Below are 20,044 nucleotides of genomic sequence, written 5' to 3'. Positions count from 1 at the left end.
TGTGTAACATAAAATGTACCATTCTTCATATACAATTCAATAACTTCTACAGAGTTGTGCAACTATCTATAATCAAAATCTAGTTATACTGAGTCACCTTGCTGTACAGCAGAAATTAACACAACATTGTAAATCAACTATACTTCAATAAAAAAATAAAATTTAAAAATCTATTTGTAAAACATTTCCATCAACCCAAAAAAGATCAATCAAGCCCATCTGCAATCTTCATTCCCATCCCTGGGCAACCATTAATCAGTTCTTGGTCTCTATAAATGTGCCTTTTTCTGGACATTTCCTATAAATAGAATTGCACAATAGGTAGTGTTTTGCATTGGCTTCATTCACTAAGCATGTAATGGAGGTTTATCCCTGTCATAGCATATATCAGTTCACTCCTTTTTATTGTTGAATAGTACTAGAGTATATGTATATACCAAATTTTGTTTATCCATTCATCAGTTGATGGGCATTTGAGTTGTTTTCACCTTTTGGCTATTATGAAAATTTCTGCTATGAACACTGATAGACAAGTATTTGTGTGGATATATCTTTTCATTTCTCTTACATAGATACCAAGAAGCAGAATTGATAGGTTATATGTTAAACCTATGTTTAACTTTTCAGGATACTGCAAACTCTTCCAAAGTGGGTGTGCCAGTTTACTTTCCTACCAGCAATGTATGAAGGTTCTCATTTCTCCACATCTTCAACACTTGTTATTATGGTTTGTTTTTTAATTATAGACATTCTGCAGTGGGTGTATTTTAATTTACATTTCCCTGATGACTAAAAATGTTGAGTATCTCTATATGTGCTTATTAGCCATTCATGTGTCTTTTTTTGGTAACATATCTACTCAAACCTTTTGCCCATTTTTTAAAACAGTTGTTTGTCTTATTTTTGAGTTATAAGAGTTATTTGCATATTCCAGATACAAGTCCAATAGCAGATATGTGATTTGTAAATATTTTTTCCCAGTCTATCACTTATCATTTCATTTTCTTGCTGGTATCTCTTGAAGCACACAGAGGTTTTGAATTTTCATAAAGTTCCGTTTTTTCCCTATGTCTTAGCCTAAAAGATTTAAAATTTTACCTTTTACATTTAGGTCTCTAACACTTTTTGAGTTAATTTTTTAGTATGGCGTGAAGTAAGGTCTAAGCTCACTTTTCTGCATGTGGATATCTAATATGTCAGCACCATTTGTCAAAAAGACAAATTTTCAGCTCTTTTGGTTTGATTTTCACATATGAAATTTAGGATCACTTTGCCAATTTCAGCAACAACAAGAACAACAAGCCTGCTGGAATTTTTATAGGAATAGCATTAAATCTATAAATAAATTTGGGTGGAACTGTATCTTAACTGTATTGAATCTTCCAGTCTATGAACATGGACTCTCGCTACGTGTTTCCATATTATTTCTCTCAGCACTATTTTGTACTTTTCAGTGTACAAGTCTTACATTTATTTTTTTTAACTTATTACAAATATTTTATTCATTTTGAGGCTATAATGAAAACTGTCTTTTGTTTTCAGATTTTCAATGCTAATATATATTTTTTCAATGCTAATTTTTATATATTGCTCTTCAACACTGACACACTGATGAATTCATTCTAGTAGTTTTTTTGTGGATTCTTTTTTTTTTTTTTTTTTTGCGGTGTGCGAGCCTCTCACTGTTGTGGAGCACAGTCTCTGGACACGCAGGCTCAGCAGCCATGGCTCACAGGCCCAGCCACTCCGCGGCATGTGGGACCCTCCCGGACTGGGGCACGAACCCGTGTCCCCTGCATCGGCAGGCGGACTCTCAACCACTGCGCCACCAGGGAAGCCCTACTTTGTGGATTCTTTAGGATTATCTTATCTGAGAATAAAGACAGATTTACTTCTTCCTTTCTAATCTAGATGCATTTATTTATTTGTTTTTCTTACATTACTGCACTGGCTAGAACCTCCACTACAATGTTGAATAAAAGAGGTGAGAACTGCTATCCTAGCGATGTTCCCAATCTTAGGCTGAAAGCATTCAGTCTTTCCACATTAAGTATGATGTTAGCTATAGGGGTTTTTGTGGAAGCACTTTATCAGGCTGAGGAAGTTTCCTTCTATTTCTAGTTTCTTGAGAGCTTTTATGGGTACCAGATCTTGTCAAATGCTTTATCTGTGGCTTTCAATCATGTAGGTTTGTCTTTTACTTTATTAATATAGTATATTACATTAATTGATTTACTGATGTTAAACCAATCTTGCACTCCTGGAATAAACCCCACAGTTTTATAATTATTGGTTCTGTAATTGTCTTTTAATTTAGAGAAAAGTATATATTTACCTATATAAGTAGTTTTATCAGGGCTCTTTATTCTTTGCATGGATTTGTGTTAACATTCAGTATTATTTTCTTTTAGTCTGAAGGACTTCCTTTATTATTTCTTGTAAGACAAGTCAGTGAGCTACAAATTCACCGAGTCTTTGTTTATCTGGGAATATATTTTCCCATCATTTTTTTTAACATCTTTATTGGATTATAATTGCTTTACAATGGTGTGTTAGTTTCTGCTGTATAACAAAGTGAATTAGCTATGTGTATACATATATCCCCTCCCTCTTGCGTCTCCCTCCCGCCCTCCCTATCCCACCCCTCTAGGTGGTCACAAAGCACTGATCTGATCTCCCTGTGCTATGCAGCTGCTTCCCACTAGCTAGTTATTTTACATTTGGTGGTGTCTATATGTCCACGCCGCTTTCTCGCCTCGTTTCCCATCATTTTTGTAGCATAATCTTTAATAGTTATAGAATTCTTGGTTGACAGGATTTTTTTTCCTTTCAGTACTTGGAGTATGTCACACCACTGTTTCTGATGAGAAGTTAGTTAGTTATTGTTGTCATTTCCCTGTATGTGATGAGTTGTTTCTCTTTTGCTTTTTTCCAAATCTTTGGCTTTCAGCAGTTTGACTGTTATGTGAATAGGGGTGGATCTCTTTGCATTTATTCTCTTTGGATTGTGCTTCTTGGACATGAAGATTAATACTTTTCATTAAATTTAACAGTTTTGACAATTAACTATTTTTCTGCCCCTTCTTCTTCTGGGCCTCCCATTATCTGTCTGTTGGTACACTTAATGGTATCTCACAAGTCTCTGAGTTCATTTTTCTCAATTTTTTCTCATTCTTCAGATTGGATAATCTCTACTGAGATCTCCATTTTCATGGATTCTTTCTTCTGTCGGCTCAAATCTGCTATTAAGCACCTCTAATGAATTTTTAAATTTTGATTATTGTCCTTCCAGTTGCAGACTTTTCATTCAATTATTTTTAGGATTTCCCTTTATAGTATTCTCTATTTGATTAGAAATTGTTGTTATATTTCCCTTTATTTCTTTAAACATGGTTTCCTGTTGTTCTTTGAACATATTTATAATAGCTACTTTGAAATATTTGTCTGCTAGGTCTAACATCTGGGCCTCTTCAAAGATAGTTTCTATTAACTGCTTTTTTCCTGGATCACACTTCCCTGTTTTGTTTGATGCCTCATCATTTTTTTGTTAAAAACTCAACACTTTGGACAATATGCCTCAGCAACCCTGGATTCTGATCTTCCACTGGGAATAGTTTTTGCTGTTTGTTTAGTGACCTGCCTGCAGTAATTCTATAGAGTCTTATCTCCCCTGCAATGTGTGGCCACTGATGTTTTTGCTGAGTTTTTTCTTTTTAATTGATTTTATTTTTAAGCCTAGGTTCCTAAGAGCCACCCTCTATCAGCATAGTTTAGCAATCAGCCTATGATTAACCAGAACTTATACTTAATCACCTTAAGCCACTAAGGCTTTCACCATTTGCTAATGGATCTCTGTGTGTGTTGGAGAATATAGTCAAAGATCAGGCAGTTAACAAGTCTTCCCCAGCTTTTATTTTCTGCTGGGCTGTCTCTTGTCTCCTCTGCACATACACTAGGCATCATATTCAGCCAGGAAAGATGAGTAAATAACTAGACCCATTCTCTGATCTCTTGAGCCTTCACACTGTCTTGCCCATATGCACACTCTTCCAGACCACCAAGAATATGTATGAGTTTATCAAGGCCTACTCTGTGTCTGTCTCATTCTCTGGATCTCTTTGGTAAATTTCTGACTGTTCTACTGGACTGTTGCTTGCTTCAAGTAGTACTGCAACCTCAGACTAACTGCAGAAGTTGTCTTCCCTGGTTATTTTGCCATTAATATCACTATTTTTTTATTGGAATGCCTGGGTATGTACTTTACTCCAATCAGCCCCCACGGGCGGCAGAGCTGCTGGTTTTCACAGCCCAGCCTGCCCAGGCAGAACCTACCACACAGATGGAACTTGGGGGACGGGTGATGGAAACAGCCCCAGGATAAAACACCACACACCCCCACTGTTCATAACAAGGTTTACTAGTTTTTCTTGAATAAATGGTTCTCAATTTGTTGTATGCCTTTGGTTGATTTCCAGAGTCCTAAAATGGTTGGTTTTTATTATTTTGTTACTTTTTTGGGAAGAGAATTTGTCAGGCTCCTCACTCTACCACTCTGTAAGGCCTGACATACCCACTCCCCAGGCACAGTCTTAAGCTTATTTTAGGCTAATAATACTACCAACTATTTATTTTAAATTGGCTTCATTTTAATTGAAAATCTAATCTTTCTCCAAGAGCCATTAATGGCTCTATCAGCATCTTGAAAGCATTACGGGGCCTTAGAGGGAACCATCTCGCTGAATATAAACCACATGTTTCCCCCTCAGACTTTAAGCCTCACTGAAATGGGGGCATCTACCTGTAGATGCCTACATACTGCCTCAAGGTGCATGGGGGTGGGTAGGACAGGGTTTTCTGGCCCTCTTCTGTGATGGATGAAGTGTTAAGAAAACAGGTTCCTAAACTGGAAGTTGCCTCATGTGATTTCTGATACCCAACAATACAGTTGAAACCACATTATTATCTAACCTCCTAACTTCCTCCACCCAGCATATATTACAAAAAACCTCCACAGGACCCTGAAAACCTCAGAATTACACATGACAAACTATTCACATGCCTGAAAAGCCACCAGTAAAAGCCCTTCAGGGCCAGAGTGTCATATGCATAATTGGCAAGAACCTCTTTAAAAGAGATTCCATTCAATAATGTGTTTAAAAAAAAAAAAACTTACCTAAGCCTAAAGCTGAGTATCAACTAATTACACTCTCAATCTTTCCAATTGCACAGCGTTGTGAAAATGCCAAAATTACAACCAAATGCTACTGGAGCATATATTACTGGTGGTTTTCTGGAGCCCAGTAAAGGTGCTGGCCATAAGAGTAGTAAGAGAAAACTTTGAAAACTTTTCCTATGGAACCATAGTAAGCAGAGCATATAGACATAATACATATGTACCCATTGAAATACATATATTTAATATATTTAATTGGTCTTTGATTTCTTTTTTCCCCTCCTTTGTAAGGAGAATCAATGTATGGCCACAAAACTATGAAGGTTGCTACAAAAAAGACTTATGGAAGCAAATTTCCACAAGAGAAACAAGTCATCAAATGAGTGATAAACCAAGAGATAAGGCAAGGATGTGGACCCTCAAAGATGCATGAGGTTGTGCAGGACCAACCAAAGGGCAGAGTAAATGTCATGGGTCTTCTCTAATCTTCACTCCTGCTCTTGGCCTGCACCCACAGAGTAACAGCCCTGATGGGGATTTGTGCAAATCTAATGCCAAACGGTGTCACCTGGAGCCCTTGTAAGCAGTGATCCAGAACCATTCGTTCATTTATTCCCTCACTAAACACATCTTTGTTGCTGCATCTCCTGTGCTAAAAACTGTAAGTACATGTTTGGCATTCAAGGCCAAGTTTTGGAAGCCACTATATCATAGAGGAGTAATGGAAAAAATAAACCACTGAGATTATATGATATGGCAAGTATTATTCAAAAAACTAGTAAGGGCTTCCCTGGTGGCACAGTGGTTGAGAGTCCGCCTGCCGATGCAGGGGACGCGGGTTCATGCCCCGGTCCGGGAGGATCCTGTGTGCCGCGGAGCGGCTGGGCCCGTGAGCCATGGCCGCTGAGCCTGGGCGTCTGGAGCCTGTGCTCCGCGACGGGAGAGGCCACAGCGGTGAGAGGCCCGCGTACCTCAAAAAACAAAAAACAAAACAAAACAAAACAAAAAACTAGTAAGACACATAGGTCGCAAACTGACACCTATAGGTGAATTCTAATGACAAATATGTTCTCTTTGACTACAAACTGATTTGTTTCTTTTTAAACCTGAATTTCAGAGAACTATGAAATCCACCCTCAAGTACATATGTAGCCAGAATAAAACCAAAGGGTCGGAACTTCCCTGGTGGTATCGTGGTTAAGAATCTGCCTGCCAATGCAGGGGACACGGGTTCGATCCCTGGTCAGGGAAGATCCCACATGCCACACAGCAACTAAGCCTGTGTGCCACAACTACTGAAGCCCACACGCCTAGAGCCCGTGCTCCACAACAAGAGAAGCCACCGCAATGAGAAGCCCACACACTGCAACGAAGAGTAGCCCGCACTCACTGCAACTAGAGAAAGCCCATGTGCAGCAACAAAGACCCAACACAGCCAAAAATTTAAAAAAAAAAAAAAAAAAAGAATCTGCCTGCCAATGAAGGGGACAGGAGTTCAATCCCTGGGCCAGGAAGATCCCACATGCTGCAGAGCAACTAAGCCCATGCACCACAACTACAGAGCCTGCGTGCCACAACTACTGAGCCCACATGCTGCAACTACTGAAGCCCGAGCTCCTAGAGCCTGTGCTCCGCCACAAGAGAAACCATCACAATGAGAATCCTGTGCACCCCAGCGAAGAGTAGCCCCCGCTCGCCGCAACTAGAGAAAGCCCACGCACGGCAACGAAGACCCAACACAGACAAAAATAAATTAAAAAAAAAATAAAAAACCAAAGGGTCTAGGCATGCCTGGTTCAGAAGAGTCCTGTTGCTACTTCACTGGTATTCATTCATTAAATATGTGTAAGTAGATAGCAGTTAACAGGTGCCAGAAGTTTAAGAAAAATAAAAGAGAAGAAAATAGGGTTTTCTCAATCTTAACTTTCTCGGTAGGGAAAAGTCAGCCATGATTCAGTTTTAGCAGCGGAATACTATTCTCTGGTTTGCAGAGGGCAATTTGAGATGTAACTGTTTGGAGAAGGGGAGGAATATGGGAGAGCTGGAGGTAGGAGAGATTAAAACTTAAGTATTAGATTGTTTTTTTTTTCTGTGTGTTGATTTTGAGGGGTATTTTGTGGGAGCAAGTGGGGGGATTTTCCTTAAAATAACACCTCTAGGCTACTCCATCCTTGCCAACCCCTAAGGAAAGCAAGGAGCATTTCTCACCCCTAGACCTCTCCTTGCATGTACCTCAAGGCGGGAAAGGAAAACTGAGCTGAGCAGGCAGTTGTTCTGAAGAATCTCTAACTATTCCAAGATGTGTAAATCCAGGCAGCCCATAGGGAGGACGTGGAAAGTAGAGGAGGTAGTTGGATGAGCCCTACCAAGTCCCTGCCCCTCCCCCGTGAAGGTAAGCACTCACTCCAGCTTTGTTTTATCCTGGTGCTCAGTGTCCATTTTTGGCCCTCCTGGAAACGCTGGATGAAAAGGGAGCCAAACGAGCCCTGCAGAGGCCTGAGTGCCATCCCACCATGTGTCTGGTTGTGCTGACCCCTTAGTAAAACATCTGCTATGGTGCCTGCTTTGTTGAGGGTAACAGGCAAAGAAAAAGATCCCTGCCCTCCAGGAGCTTGCAGTCTAGCCAAGGAGACAATGTTAAACAAAATTACAAGATGAATTACAAAACAAGGGAGTACAAGACACTCTTAGAGCACCTAACAGGGTGTGTTTGGTCTGGCATGGGGGAAGGTCTGGGACTCCCCCTGAAGGTGTGATCCTTAAGCCACTCGCTGAAGGATGATGCTGGACAGGAGACAGGAGGACTGCTCTCTAAAGAGGGAAGAGCAGTGCAAAATGCCCTGAGACAGAAAAGAAAGAGAGCAAAGGAACTGAAAGAAGTTCCTGTGGCCGGAGCAGAGGGGCTCAGGGAGAAGGAACCAAACCTGCAAGGAAGCAGAGGAGTTGGTCAAGGTGTGGGATTTTATCCTAAGAACCATAATAAGTACTTAAGGAGCTTTAGGCAGAGGTCATGTGAGAGTGCCATCTGCAAAAGCCCTCTCTGCTTCCATTCTGTGGATAATGGAGATGAGCTGACAAGGTCGGAGCGATGCTCAGGCACATGTCCAGGTGTAGATATGGAGAAGACACTGTTCGGTTGCTGCTAGGAGGAACCAACCGCAGGACAGAAGAGAGAGGGAGTAAGAGACGGGCTGCAGTGATATAACGTGGAATAGGCTGTGTGATGACAGGCACAGGCGGGGCTGATGCTGAGAAGGAAGGTTGAGGCATCAGTGGGCTGGAGATCCCAGTGAGGCCAAGGACTGTCAAGGTGGGTGTAAATAGGGGAGCAAGCCAGAAGGACCTGATGGTGGAGGGCACGAAGGTGGAGCCATGTAGGGGTATGACAATATCCAGAATGTGGCTTGGCAGAAGGCGGCTACAGAAGAGTGGAAGAGGACGACACTGAAGGTAAGAAAGTAAAAGGACACACACACATTAAAAAAAAAGAAGAAGAAAGAAAAAGCAGAGAAGCTCAGCCAAATGCAGAATCTTCAAGAATAATAGATTTAAAAATTAAAGAATAATAGATTTAGAGCTCCTGGAAGGGCTTCAGGAAGATTCCTACAACCCCTCAAGCCTCCCCACCTCCCCTTGGCTAAGTGTTTGGCATGGCTAAGTAAAAGCCATTATCGTCACAATCACATAGACACCCACAGACATGTGACAGGAACAGTTTAGCACATACTCTTAAGGCAGCCACGTGCATCATAAGCAGCAAAGTTAATGGTCACAAAGCGGGCCTCCATTCCCATGGTCTCAGCCCTGTAGCTCGTGCTCCACGGAGAGAGCAACACGCTGCCTGCGCTACCACACCTGCCACTCCACACCCTCTCTCTCCTACTAGACTATAAAGTCAAGGGCAGGTCGTTATGCTTCCTTCACAGTTCCCAATACCATGCCTGGAATGCAGGAGGTGCTCAATGAAGAGTGCGATCATCCCATTAAAATGAAGTTCAAAACTGGCAAAACTGGGCTTCCCTGGTGGCGCAGTGGTTGAGAGTCCACCTGCCAATGCAGGGGACACGGGTTCGTGCCCCGGTCTGGGAAGATCCCACATGCCGCGGAGCAACTAAGCCCGTGTGCCATGACCGCTGAGCCTGCACGTCCGGAGCCTGTGCTCCGCAACGGGAGAGGCCACAACAGTGAGAGGCCCACGTACCACAAAAAAAAAAAAAAAAAACTGGCAAAACTAATTTATGAAGTTAAAAGTCAGCATAATCGTTCTATCCTGGGTGGAAATGGTAACTGGAAGGGAGTATCAATGCTATATGTCTTGATCTGCATCCTGTTTCCACGTGTATTTACTCAAAATTCACTGGTCTGTATCATTATGTATTTGTACATTTTTTCTGTATGTTATGTTTTCATAATTTTTTTAATGAACCAATCAGTCAGTGGTGGAACCCAACTAAGCTTCAACTTGAAATGCTTCCCTCATATAGGATGGGAACGGCAAGCTGAGGCAGGGGTTGGCAGATACTTTCTGTAAGCGGCCAGATATTAAATGAGTTAGACCTCGCATGTCATATGGTCTCTGTCTCAGCCCCTCAGCTTTGCTGCTGTAGCACAAATGTAGCCATAGATAACAGAGAAACCAAATGGGTGTGGCCGTTTTCCAGCAAAACATAGTCATGACACTGAACTTTGAATTTCACTTACTATTCACATGTTCTAAAGTAATAGTCTTTTTCTCATTTTTTTTAAGCATTCAAAAATTTAAAAAGCATTTTTAGCTCTCTAGCTGCACAGAAATAGGCTGCAGGCCAGATTTGGCCACAGAAAGTACTCTGCCCAGCACTATTTACAATAGCCAGGACATGGAAGCAACCTAAGTGTCCATCGACAGATGAATGGATAAAGAAGATGTGGCACATATATACAATGGAATATTATTCAGCCATAAAAAGAAACGAAATTGAGTTATTTGTAGTGAGGTGGATGGACCTAGAGTCTGTCATACAGAGTGAAGTAAGTCAGAAAGAGAAAAACAAACACCATATGCTAACATACGTATATGGAATCTAAAAAAAAAAAAGACGGTTCTGAAGAATGTAGGGGCAGGACAGGAATAAAGACACAGACGTAGAGAATGGACTTGAGGACATGGGGAGGGGGAAGGGAAAGCTGGGATGAAGTGAGAGAGTGGCATGGACATATATACACCAGCAAACGTAAAATAGATAGCTAGTGGGAAGCAGCCGCATAGCACAGGGAGATCAGCTCAGTGCTTGGTGACCACCTAGAGTGGTGGGATAGGGAGGGTGGGAGGGAGGGAGATGCAAGAGGGAAGAGATATGGGGACATATGTATATGTATAACTGATTCACTTTGTCATATAGCAGAAACTAACACACCACTGTAAAGCAATTATACTCCAATAAAGATGTAAAAAAAAAAAAGTACTCTGCCCAACCTCCCCACTGAGGGTGTGTGTGTATAACACCCATTTCCCGGCCAGCACTCAGGCTCAGCCCATCCTTCCCCCAACCTGCGCCTCAAGCACTCTCCCACCTTTATAAGTAGGCAGACACTCCATCTTGTCCCCACGTGGATATTTCCTGTCCCGAGGTCTGATGGGGTCCACTCGACTGACAGGGTACGGGTTGTAATCTTGTTTATACGTCGTGAGCAGATCCATATTCTCTTCGCTTGGGACAAATGGGTCGGGCTGGCGGATCTTCACCGGTAACACCCTGTGAGGCCCAAAATCTCTCCTGTAAGGAAGAGAAGCACACACCTTGGGGGCCCTCGCCTTGGAATAAGGCTCATGGTTTCCATTCAACCCAGTTCTACAAATGCCTGCTGAGAAGTCATCCTCTCCTCTATCCCTTAACCACTCTTCCTCCTGTTTCTCTCACTTTCGAGAGAGATACCGCCATTCACTCCTCTCTCAAGTCAGACACCTTCACGGTCCAGTCATTCCCCAAGTGTGACCGCCTCACCAGCTCCTCGGTGCGTCTTTCCCCCTCGGTTTAGACCCTGACCATTTCTCATGTGGGTCATGTGATAACCCATCCCCTGGGCTTCCTGCATCATTCCCGCCACTCCTACTTCCATCCTCATAGTGCGGTCAAAATCAACTCTCTAAAACCAAAATCGCACCTTTCACTCCTCAGCTTAAAAATCTTCCAGATCAAACCCAACTTTCCAGCCTAGTACATAAGCCTTCCTGGACCTGCCTCGGCCTCTTCCCCAGCCACAGCTGCCCCCTCTCTCTCCCATGCCCCAAGTACATTCTACTTCGGCCACCCTGGACCACTGGGAAGGTCTCCCCTGTGCCTGCTCTCTCCACCTCTCTCCCCCAACCTGTTCACTGTGGAGCTAACTTCTGTTTTTCAGGTCCCACCACCTCCTTCTCTGTGTTCCCAAGAGCTCCTGCTGAGACTTACCTCCTGCCTCTATTCGATCTCACAGAAAACCCAGTAGAAAAGGCCAATAAATGGAGGCAATGAACCTTTCACTTCTCAGCTCTCTGGCATCAGCACCCCCATTATTTCAGGATATATGAAAACAATGGGATAGGAAAAGCAAGACACCCTTTTCTGAAGAGTTTAGGAAGCGCTCTCTTCCCAAAGCATCCCACAGTTCTAAAAAGGCCAAGATGCTACTGCACCACCACCACAAAGCACCCTGCAGCACCAGGGCTCAGCTTGGGCACCCACTGCCTACCGGGGCAGTCTCAGCCTCCCACCGCTCAGGGCAAACTCTCTTCAGCAAACATTCCCCCCCATCCTCCGAGAACTTCTGCTTTACACAATGGCCTGTTTTTGCCTGAAACCCATTTATCCAACTGGACAAGAGGAAGGTAGGTTTTCCCTGATGGCGCTTGCCAAAACAACCTCACCAAGGGAAGGGGAAGGCTTCCGGACAGGAAGACATCAGGCCCAAACACCAATAAAACCTACTTCCTGGACAAAATGTGGAGCAGCATTACTGAGCCATGCTTGACTAGCAGAGGTAACACGCTCCACTGTAACCTGTCTTGCATGAATTATACACATGGTTGTCGATAAACCCAAACCGGGGCCTGAAAATGCTTGCTGGGATGGGAGGAGGGAGTTAGGAAGCCGGAGAATTAGTCTCTCTAGGGCTCAGAGGGGGAAATAGGAGATGCTTCAGTTGAACTCCCTGTAATACCCTCTGGGTAGGTTTAAAAATACATCTCAGCAGCAGTTCCCGGACCTGCAGCCTGGGCTGCCTTCTCGGGGGGCCCCATGTTGGCAAACAGCAAGAGGAAGCCGAGTGACCCGAGGCGACTGGAGGCTGACTGTGTAAGTCGGGGTTGATGGAGGGAATGGGCTAAACAAGAACCCAAGAATCAACTCCATGCTCCTACCCTTCTTAGTGTGCAAGGACCTCACGCTGGTGTCTGTTCAGTGCTAAACCAACTGCAGCAGGGAACTAGAAGCGTCAGGCCCTAGGCTTCAGAGAGAAATGGAAATGCCCAGAAAACCCTGGCTGAAAACCAGTTAACTGCAAAGTGGCTTTCGTCAGAAAGTCTCTGTTCTCAGGGAAGGGCTCCTGAGGGGAGGTGGCTCTCCTCACTCCCCAAAGGGGTGGAGTGGGGTTGAAAGCAGCCTGAGACCACACAGCTCCATACAAACTTGTCTTCACTGATGGTTACCCAAGGGTTCAGCCCTCTTTGCTTCCAACAAAGGAGATACCAGGGGATACCAGGGGCAGGCACTGAGAAACAAAGCTGAATTCCCAAGCTGCCCCGTGGAGCCCTCCTAAGCCCAGAGCAGCCAGGAGCGCTTTCCTGTCATGGCCCTGTCGCACCCTGGAACCCTGCACACAGGCCACAACATTCTCTTCTGCTGTTACTTCTACTGAGGGAACCAACTTCCCCTCAGAGATACTGCAAGAACCTTCCTACAAGGCCTGCCAAGCTCTCTGGCAACTAAAATGTGCTTAATGCCTCCATTTCCTGTTGCTACAAGAAAAGAACAGATAAATGCCCACAACCAAACTCACCAATTCATGGACTTTCCTGAAGCTGGTTTCTCAAAAGCAAAATGTGATGCAGCAAAATCCTTACTTAACCATGTTCAGGGAATGAAATTGTTAACTGAATCTCCTTCTCTGACAAAAAATTTAAGTTATTGTAATGAAAGTACATTTATGGGTTGAATTTACTGAGGTAGTGATCTACCTCTGAAGAGACGAAAGAAGTTTAAAGTTTAATTCATTTCTCTTCCACCCAAAATTATTTACTGTGGCTTAAGGGTGAATTTAATCAGAATTTATGTGTTTTCTCATTATGTTTTTATGTTCAGAACATTCACTGAAACCTATCATTAACCACAACATAACTGCAGGTCCCCAACCTCACATAATCTTATAGCCCTTAAGCTCACGTAAAAGAAAAATATTTTATCCTTCCCAGAAATTGCTCAAATTTAGTAGCTTTTTTTTTGTTTAAAAACACTCCCTTCTCTTCCTGTGGTACATTTCCTAGTCCCTGTGCCCATTCTGACTATGAACCAAGAAAAAAATTGGTCAAAGATGTTAAGTTTCTTTTAGGTGCATAGCCATAAAAGTTATCTAGTACGGAAAGCCCCGAGTTAAACTCTGAGTTAAGTAAAGGTTAAAGAGAACTTGCTGGGAAGCCATAACAATTTGACTTCCCATCATTAGGCAAAATTAAAGAAAGGCATTTGACAAGAGTCTGGCAAAAGGAAAGAAACTGTAACGTAACAGCTAACTAGGGTCATGAGCCTGGAAGAGGGAAAAGGATATTTTCATCATGATAAAGAGGATACGCAATACTTTTTTTTAAATCTATTTTTAATGTTTATCTATGCAAACTTCAGAATTTGTGAGTACGCCCAGAGAGTTCATCATATTAAATGGAATCCATTTTAAGAAGGGTTCCTGCCTGGAAATTAACCCATGCACTTATGATCAATTAATCTACAACAAAGGAGGCCAGGATATACAATAAAGAAAAGACAGTCTCTTCAATAAGTGGTGCTGGGAAAACTGGACAGCTACATGTAAAAGAATGAAGTTAGAACATTCTCTAATACCATATACAAAAATAAACTCAAAATGGATTAAAGACCTAAATGTAAGACCAGAAACCATAAAACTCTTAGAAGAAAACATAGGCAGAATACTCTTTGATGTAAATCGTAGCAATATTTTTTTTGGATTTGTCTCCTAAAGCAAAGGAAATAAAAACAAAAATAAACACATGGGACCTAATTAAACTTAAAAGCTTTTACACAGCAAAGGAAACCACCAACAAAACAAAAAGATAACCTATGAAATGGGAGAAAATATTTGCAAATGATATGAGCAGTAAGGGGGGTTAATATCCAACATATATAAACAGCTCATATAACATAAAAAAAAACCAAAAAGCCTGATTAAAAAATGGGTAGGAGACCTGAATAGACATTTTTCCAAAGAAGACATGCAGATGGCCAACAGGCACACAAAGAGATGCTCAAAACTGCTAATGATCAGGGAAATGCAAATCAAAACCACAATGAAATATCACGTCACACCTGTCAGGATGACTATCGTCAAAAAGAACACAAGTAACAAATGTCAGAGAGGATTTGGAAAAAAGGGAACCCTTGTACACTGTTGGTGGGAATGTAAATTGGTGCAGCCACTGTAGAAAACAGTATGTAAGTTTCTCAAAAAACTAAAAATAGAACTACCATATGACCTAGCAGTTCCACTCCTGGGTATATATTTGAAAGAAATAAAAACACGAATTCGAAAAGATACATGCACATCAATGTTCATAGCAGCAGTATTTACAATTGCCAAGATATGGAAGCAACCTAAGTGTCCATTAACAGATGAATGGATAAAGAAGATGTGGTGTGTGTGTGTGTGCATATATATATATATATATATATATATGCACACACACACAATGGAATACTACTCAGACATATAAAAGAATAAAATTTTGTCATTTTCAACAACATGGATGGATTTGGAGGCTATTATTCTAAGTGAAATAAGACAGAGAAAGACATACTGTATGATATCACTTACATGTGGAAGTAGAATCTAAAAAATACAACAAACTAGTGAATACAACAGAAAAGAAGCAGACTCACAGATATAGAGAACAAACCATCAGTTACCAGTGGGGAGAGGGAAAGAGAGAGGGGCAATATACCGGTAGGGGATTAAGAGGTATAAACTATCAATATTATGCATAAAAAGCTACAAGGATATACAGTAGAAACTCACACAACATTGTAAAACAACTATACTCCAATAAAAATTAATAAAAAAATTTTTTAAGCTACAAGTATATATTGTATAATACAGGGAATACAGCTAAGATTTTATAATGACTATAAATGGAGTATAATCTTTAAAAATTGTGAATCACTATATTGTACACCTGTAACCTATATAATATTGTACATTAACTATACTTCAATTTAAAAAAAAAAAAAAAAAGAGTTCCTCCTCTTGGTCCAAAGCCAATCCCTTCACCCCTGCCTTAAATCTCCTCCCTCTTTCTCAAGGACCCCTTCTGTGGAGCCCGTCAGTGGTTTCACCTTTTCCTCCTACTGGCTGCTTTCTGTCCGTTTTGGGGGGGGGGGGTTGTTTGTTTTTTGGCCAAGCCATGCAGCTTGTGGGATCTTAGTTCCCCGACCAAGGAATGAACCCAGGCCCTTGGTAGTAAAAGTGCGGGAATTCCCTCTATCAGTATTTAAACATGCTGCAGTCTTTCCCACTTTTAAAGGAAACAACAACAACCCTCACTGGAGTTCACTCTCCTCCAGTTCTCTCCCCTCCACTTCTCTCCGCTAGAAAGGGCTGTCTAGATACAGGCTTGCCTTCCTCACCCCCTACTCATGCGCCATCTATCAAATCTCCTTCTCACTCCTTGCTTCAGCCAAGCCCTCCAAAGTACCACCTTATTTCCAAATCCAGTCACTGGTCCCCAGGTTTTTATCATTATGCACATCTTCATGGCATCCATCCTCTAACTCATTTTTGTAATACTCTCTCCCTTGACTTCTTTGATACTCTTCCTTGTCATTTGTCCTCTTAATCTCTTCTATGGGGTTTTGCTCTTTGTCTTTCCATTAATTTCATTTCACTACTTCCACATGTAATTCTGAAACTCCCGGGGTACAGGAACCCTCTAAGGAAACCGTTATGTCATTGCAGGCAGGTTGGGCAGGCCATTCCAACACACTGAGAAAGATCCCTAGGCTGATTGACAGGGCTTGATTCGTGCCGCTTATCCTGGTAAGGACACACTGAGCCCTCCTAATCTTCTCTGTGATGGATGGATTCCAAGAATACACCTCCAGTATGGACATCCCTCAGTATCCAGTATCCGTGGAGGATTGCTTCCAGGACCCCCCATAGATACCAAAATCTCTGGATACTCAAGTCCCTTACATAAAATGGTGTAGTATTTGCATATACCCTGTGCACACCCTGTTGTATACTTTAAATCATCTCTACTTACAATACCCAGTGCAATGTAAATGTTACGTAAATAGCTGCTAGGGCATGGAAAATTCAACGTGAGCCTTGGGGAACTTTCCGGAATTTTAAAAAATATTTTCAATGCACAGATGTGGAACCCACAGATATGGAGGGATGACTGTACCTGTCTATTCCTCTACTCTCTCATCTCCTCAAACCCCACTAAAGCTGAGGATAAAATCTGTCATTGCTTCATATAAACTCTGGACAAAATATGAAAACAACTACCTGTGAGCACTAAAGAGCAACAAAGATAGGCAAATTCTGGAGCAGAACCAACAGGTGGAAGAAGGGAATGGTACTGGGTGAGTCTCTGTGTTAAGCTTCCTTTTTTTTTTTTTTTTTTTCAGTGCTTCCAGTCTGAAGGCAGGCTCCAGTCTGTGCCAGGCAAGGCAGCTAAAATGTGAATAGAAAACCTTCCATCCTTCTTGACTGAAGAACCAGAGGATGAAGTCTGAGGCAACCACAGATGTTGGAAAGTGAGAAAGGAATCCTGAAAAGGAGAGACCAGAGACAGGAAGGCTCAAATTCTGTTTATAAACTGGGCCCAAATCTCTGGCTGACCTCACTTGCATGGGACAGACTTCAAACAATTGTGAAAAAGATAAAGAACTGAACTGAGATTAGAATTGCACCCAAAACACCAAGTTTCCATTTTGAGTCCAATCAACTTACTACCTGCTTTAAAAAACACAATCTACAGAGGAATGTAAAAAAAAATCCAGACTCTACATGCACCCCAGTGTTCACTGCAGCACTATTTATAATAGCCAGGACATGGAAGCAACCTAAATGTCCAACAGAGGAATGGATGAAGAAGATGTGGTACATATATACAATGGAATATTACTCAGCCATAAAAATGAAATAATGCCATCTGAAGTAACATGGATGGACTTAGGAAATTGTTATAGTGAAGAAAGTCAGACAGAGAAAGACAAATATCATATGATATTGCTTATGTGTGGAATCTAAAAAAAATGGTACAAATGAACTTATTTATAAAACAGAAATAGAGTCACAGACATAGAAAACCATCTTATGGTTACCAAGGGGGAATGGGGCGACGGATAAATTGGGAGATTGGGATTGACATATACACGCTACCATATATAAAACAGATAACTAATAAGGACCTACTTTATAGCACAGGGAACTCTATTCAACACTCTGTAATGCCCTCTATGGTAAAAGAATCTAAAAAAGAGTGGACACATGTATATGTGTAACTGATTCACTTTGCTGTACAGCAGAAACTAACACAACATTGTAAACCAACTATACTCCAATAAAAAAAATTTTTTTTAATCCAGAGTCTCCACAACATAACAATAACAATGCACAGGGCAGGAGGGACTCTGAAGGGTCTGGCAAGAGGCCTCTGCATTTGGCACCCCATGAGCAAGTGAAACTAGGTGATGCACAAAGGAAAAGAAAAAAAAAGGTTCTGCTGTTTGCCTTCTGCCACAAGAGTAGCATGTCCCCAAAAGGAGCTTCTCTTTGACTCTGGTACCCCAGAATAAGAAGACCTGTGGAACAGAGTAGCCAACATGTAGCAACTGCCATGCAAGACTTAACAACAAAAACACAATCTGGGGGGACCTTCAAGATGGCGGAGGACATGGAGGTCACCTTCCTCTCCACAAATACATCAAAAATACATCTACGTGTGAAACAACTCCTACAGAACACCTACTGAACACTGGCAGAAGAACTCAGACCTCCCAAAAGGCAAGAAACTCCCCACGTACCTGGGTAGGGCAAAAGAAAAAAGAAAAAACAGAGACAAGAGAATAGGGATGGGACCTGCACCAGTGGGAGGGAGCTGTGAAGGAGGAAAGGTTTCCACACACTATGAAGCCCCTTCGCGGGCGGAGACTGCAGGTGGTGGAGGGGGGAAAGCTTCAGAGCCACGGAGGAGAGCACAGCAACAGGGGTGCAGAGGGCAAAGCGGAGAGATTCCCGCACAGAGGATCGGTGCCGACCAGCACTCACCAGCCTGAGAGGCTTCTCTGCTCCCCCGCCGGGGCGGGCAGGGGCTGGGAGCTGAGGCTTGGGCTTTGGAGCTCATATCCCAGGGAGAGGACTGGGGTTGGCTGCGTAAAGACATGTCTGAAGGAGGCTAGTGCACCACGGCTAGCCGGGAGGGAGTCCAGGAAAAAGTCTGGACCTGCCTGTTTTGCAGTGCGTGAGGAGAGGGGATTCCTTCCCCGTGCGCCCACAGAAGGCAGAGCACCGCCTAAGTGAGCTCCAGAGATGGTCGTGAGCCACGGCTATCAGCTCAGACCCCAGAGACGGGCATGAAACGCTAACGCTGCTGCTGCTGTGCAGCACGCCACTGCCAGGGTCCCGAGATCCAGGGACAACTTCCCCAGGAGAACACACAGTGCGCCTCAGGTTGTTGCAATGTCACACCAGCCTCTGCCGCCGCAGTCTCACCCTGCATTCCGTACCCCTCCCTCCCCCCAGCCTGAGAAAGCAAGAGAGCCCTAATCGGCTGCTGCTTTAACCCCTCCTGTCTGGGTGGGGAACAGATGCCTGAGGGCGACCGACACACAGAGGCGGGGCCAAAACCAAAGCTGAACCCCAGGAGCTGTGCAAACAAAGAAGAGACAGGGAAATTTCTCCCAGCAGCCTCAGGAGCAGCAGATTAAATATCCACAATCAATTTGATGTACCCTGCATCTGTGGAATACCTTAATACACAACGAATTGTCCCAAAATTGAGGTGGTGGACTTTGGGAGCAACTGTAGACTTGGGGTTTGCTGTCTGCGACTGATTTGTTTCTGATTTTTATATTTATCTTAGTTTAGTTTTTAGTGCTTGTTATCACTGGTGGATTTGTTTATTGGTTTGGTTGCTCTCTTCTATTTTTTTTTCCTTTTATTTTTTTTAATATTTTTTTAATTTCTTTTTTCTTCCTTTTGTTTCTTCCTTTTCTTCTGAGCCGTGTGGCTGACAGGGTCTTGGTTTTCTGGCCGGGTGTCAGGCCTGAGCCTCTAATGTGGGAGAGCAGACTCCAGGACACTGGACCACCAGAGACCTCACAGCCCCATGTAATATCAATCGGCGAGAGCTCTCCCAGAGATCTCCGTCTCAACACTAAGACCCAGCTCCACCCAGCGGTCAGCAAGCTCCAGTGCTGGACTCCCCATGCCAAACAACTAGCAAGACAGGAACACAAACCCACCCATTAGCACAGAGGCTGCCTAAAATCATACTAAGTTCACAGACACCCCAAAACACACCACCGGAAGTGGTCCTGCCCACCAGAAAGACAAGATCCAGCCCCACTCACCAGAACACAGGCACCAGTGCCCCCCACCAGGAAGCCTACACAAGCCACT

At 42.9% G+C, this 20,044-nt stretch overlaps 1 protein-coding gene across 1 annotated transcript in view; it reads right to left on the bottom strand.

The window, feature by feature from the left end:
- SAXO1 (stabilizer of axonemal microtubules 1) overlaps nt 1-20,044 on the bottom strand; it is a gene marked incomplete at its 3' end in the record, with an annotated part of 98,570 nt that overhangs the window by 1,710 nt on the left and 76,816 nt on the right. The window contains exon 3 of the mRNA XM_081237915.1: nt 10,727-10,929. Coding sequence (XP_081094041.1) covers nt 10,727-10,929 — 203 coding nt within the window. The remainder of the gene's footprint in view (nt 1-10,726; nt 10,930-20,044) is intronic.

Source organism: Mesoplodon bidens (genome assembly GCF_964165515.1).
Source record: "Mesoplodon bidens genome assembly, chromosome: 6".
Lineage (NCBI taxonomy): Eukaryota > Metazoa > Chordata > Mammalia > Artiodactyla > Ziphiidae > Mesoplodon > Mesoplodon bidens.
Note: the sequence above shows the minus strand (reverse complement) of the source record. Positions and strands in the feature narration are given on the sequence as shown.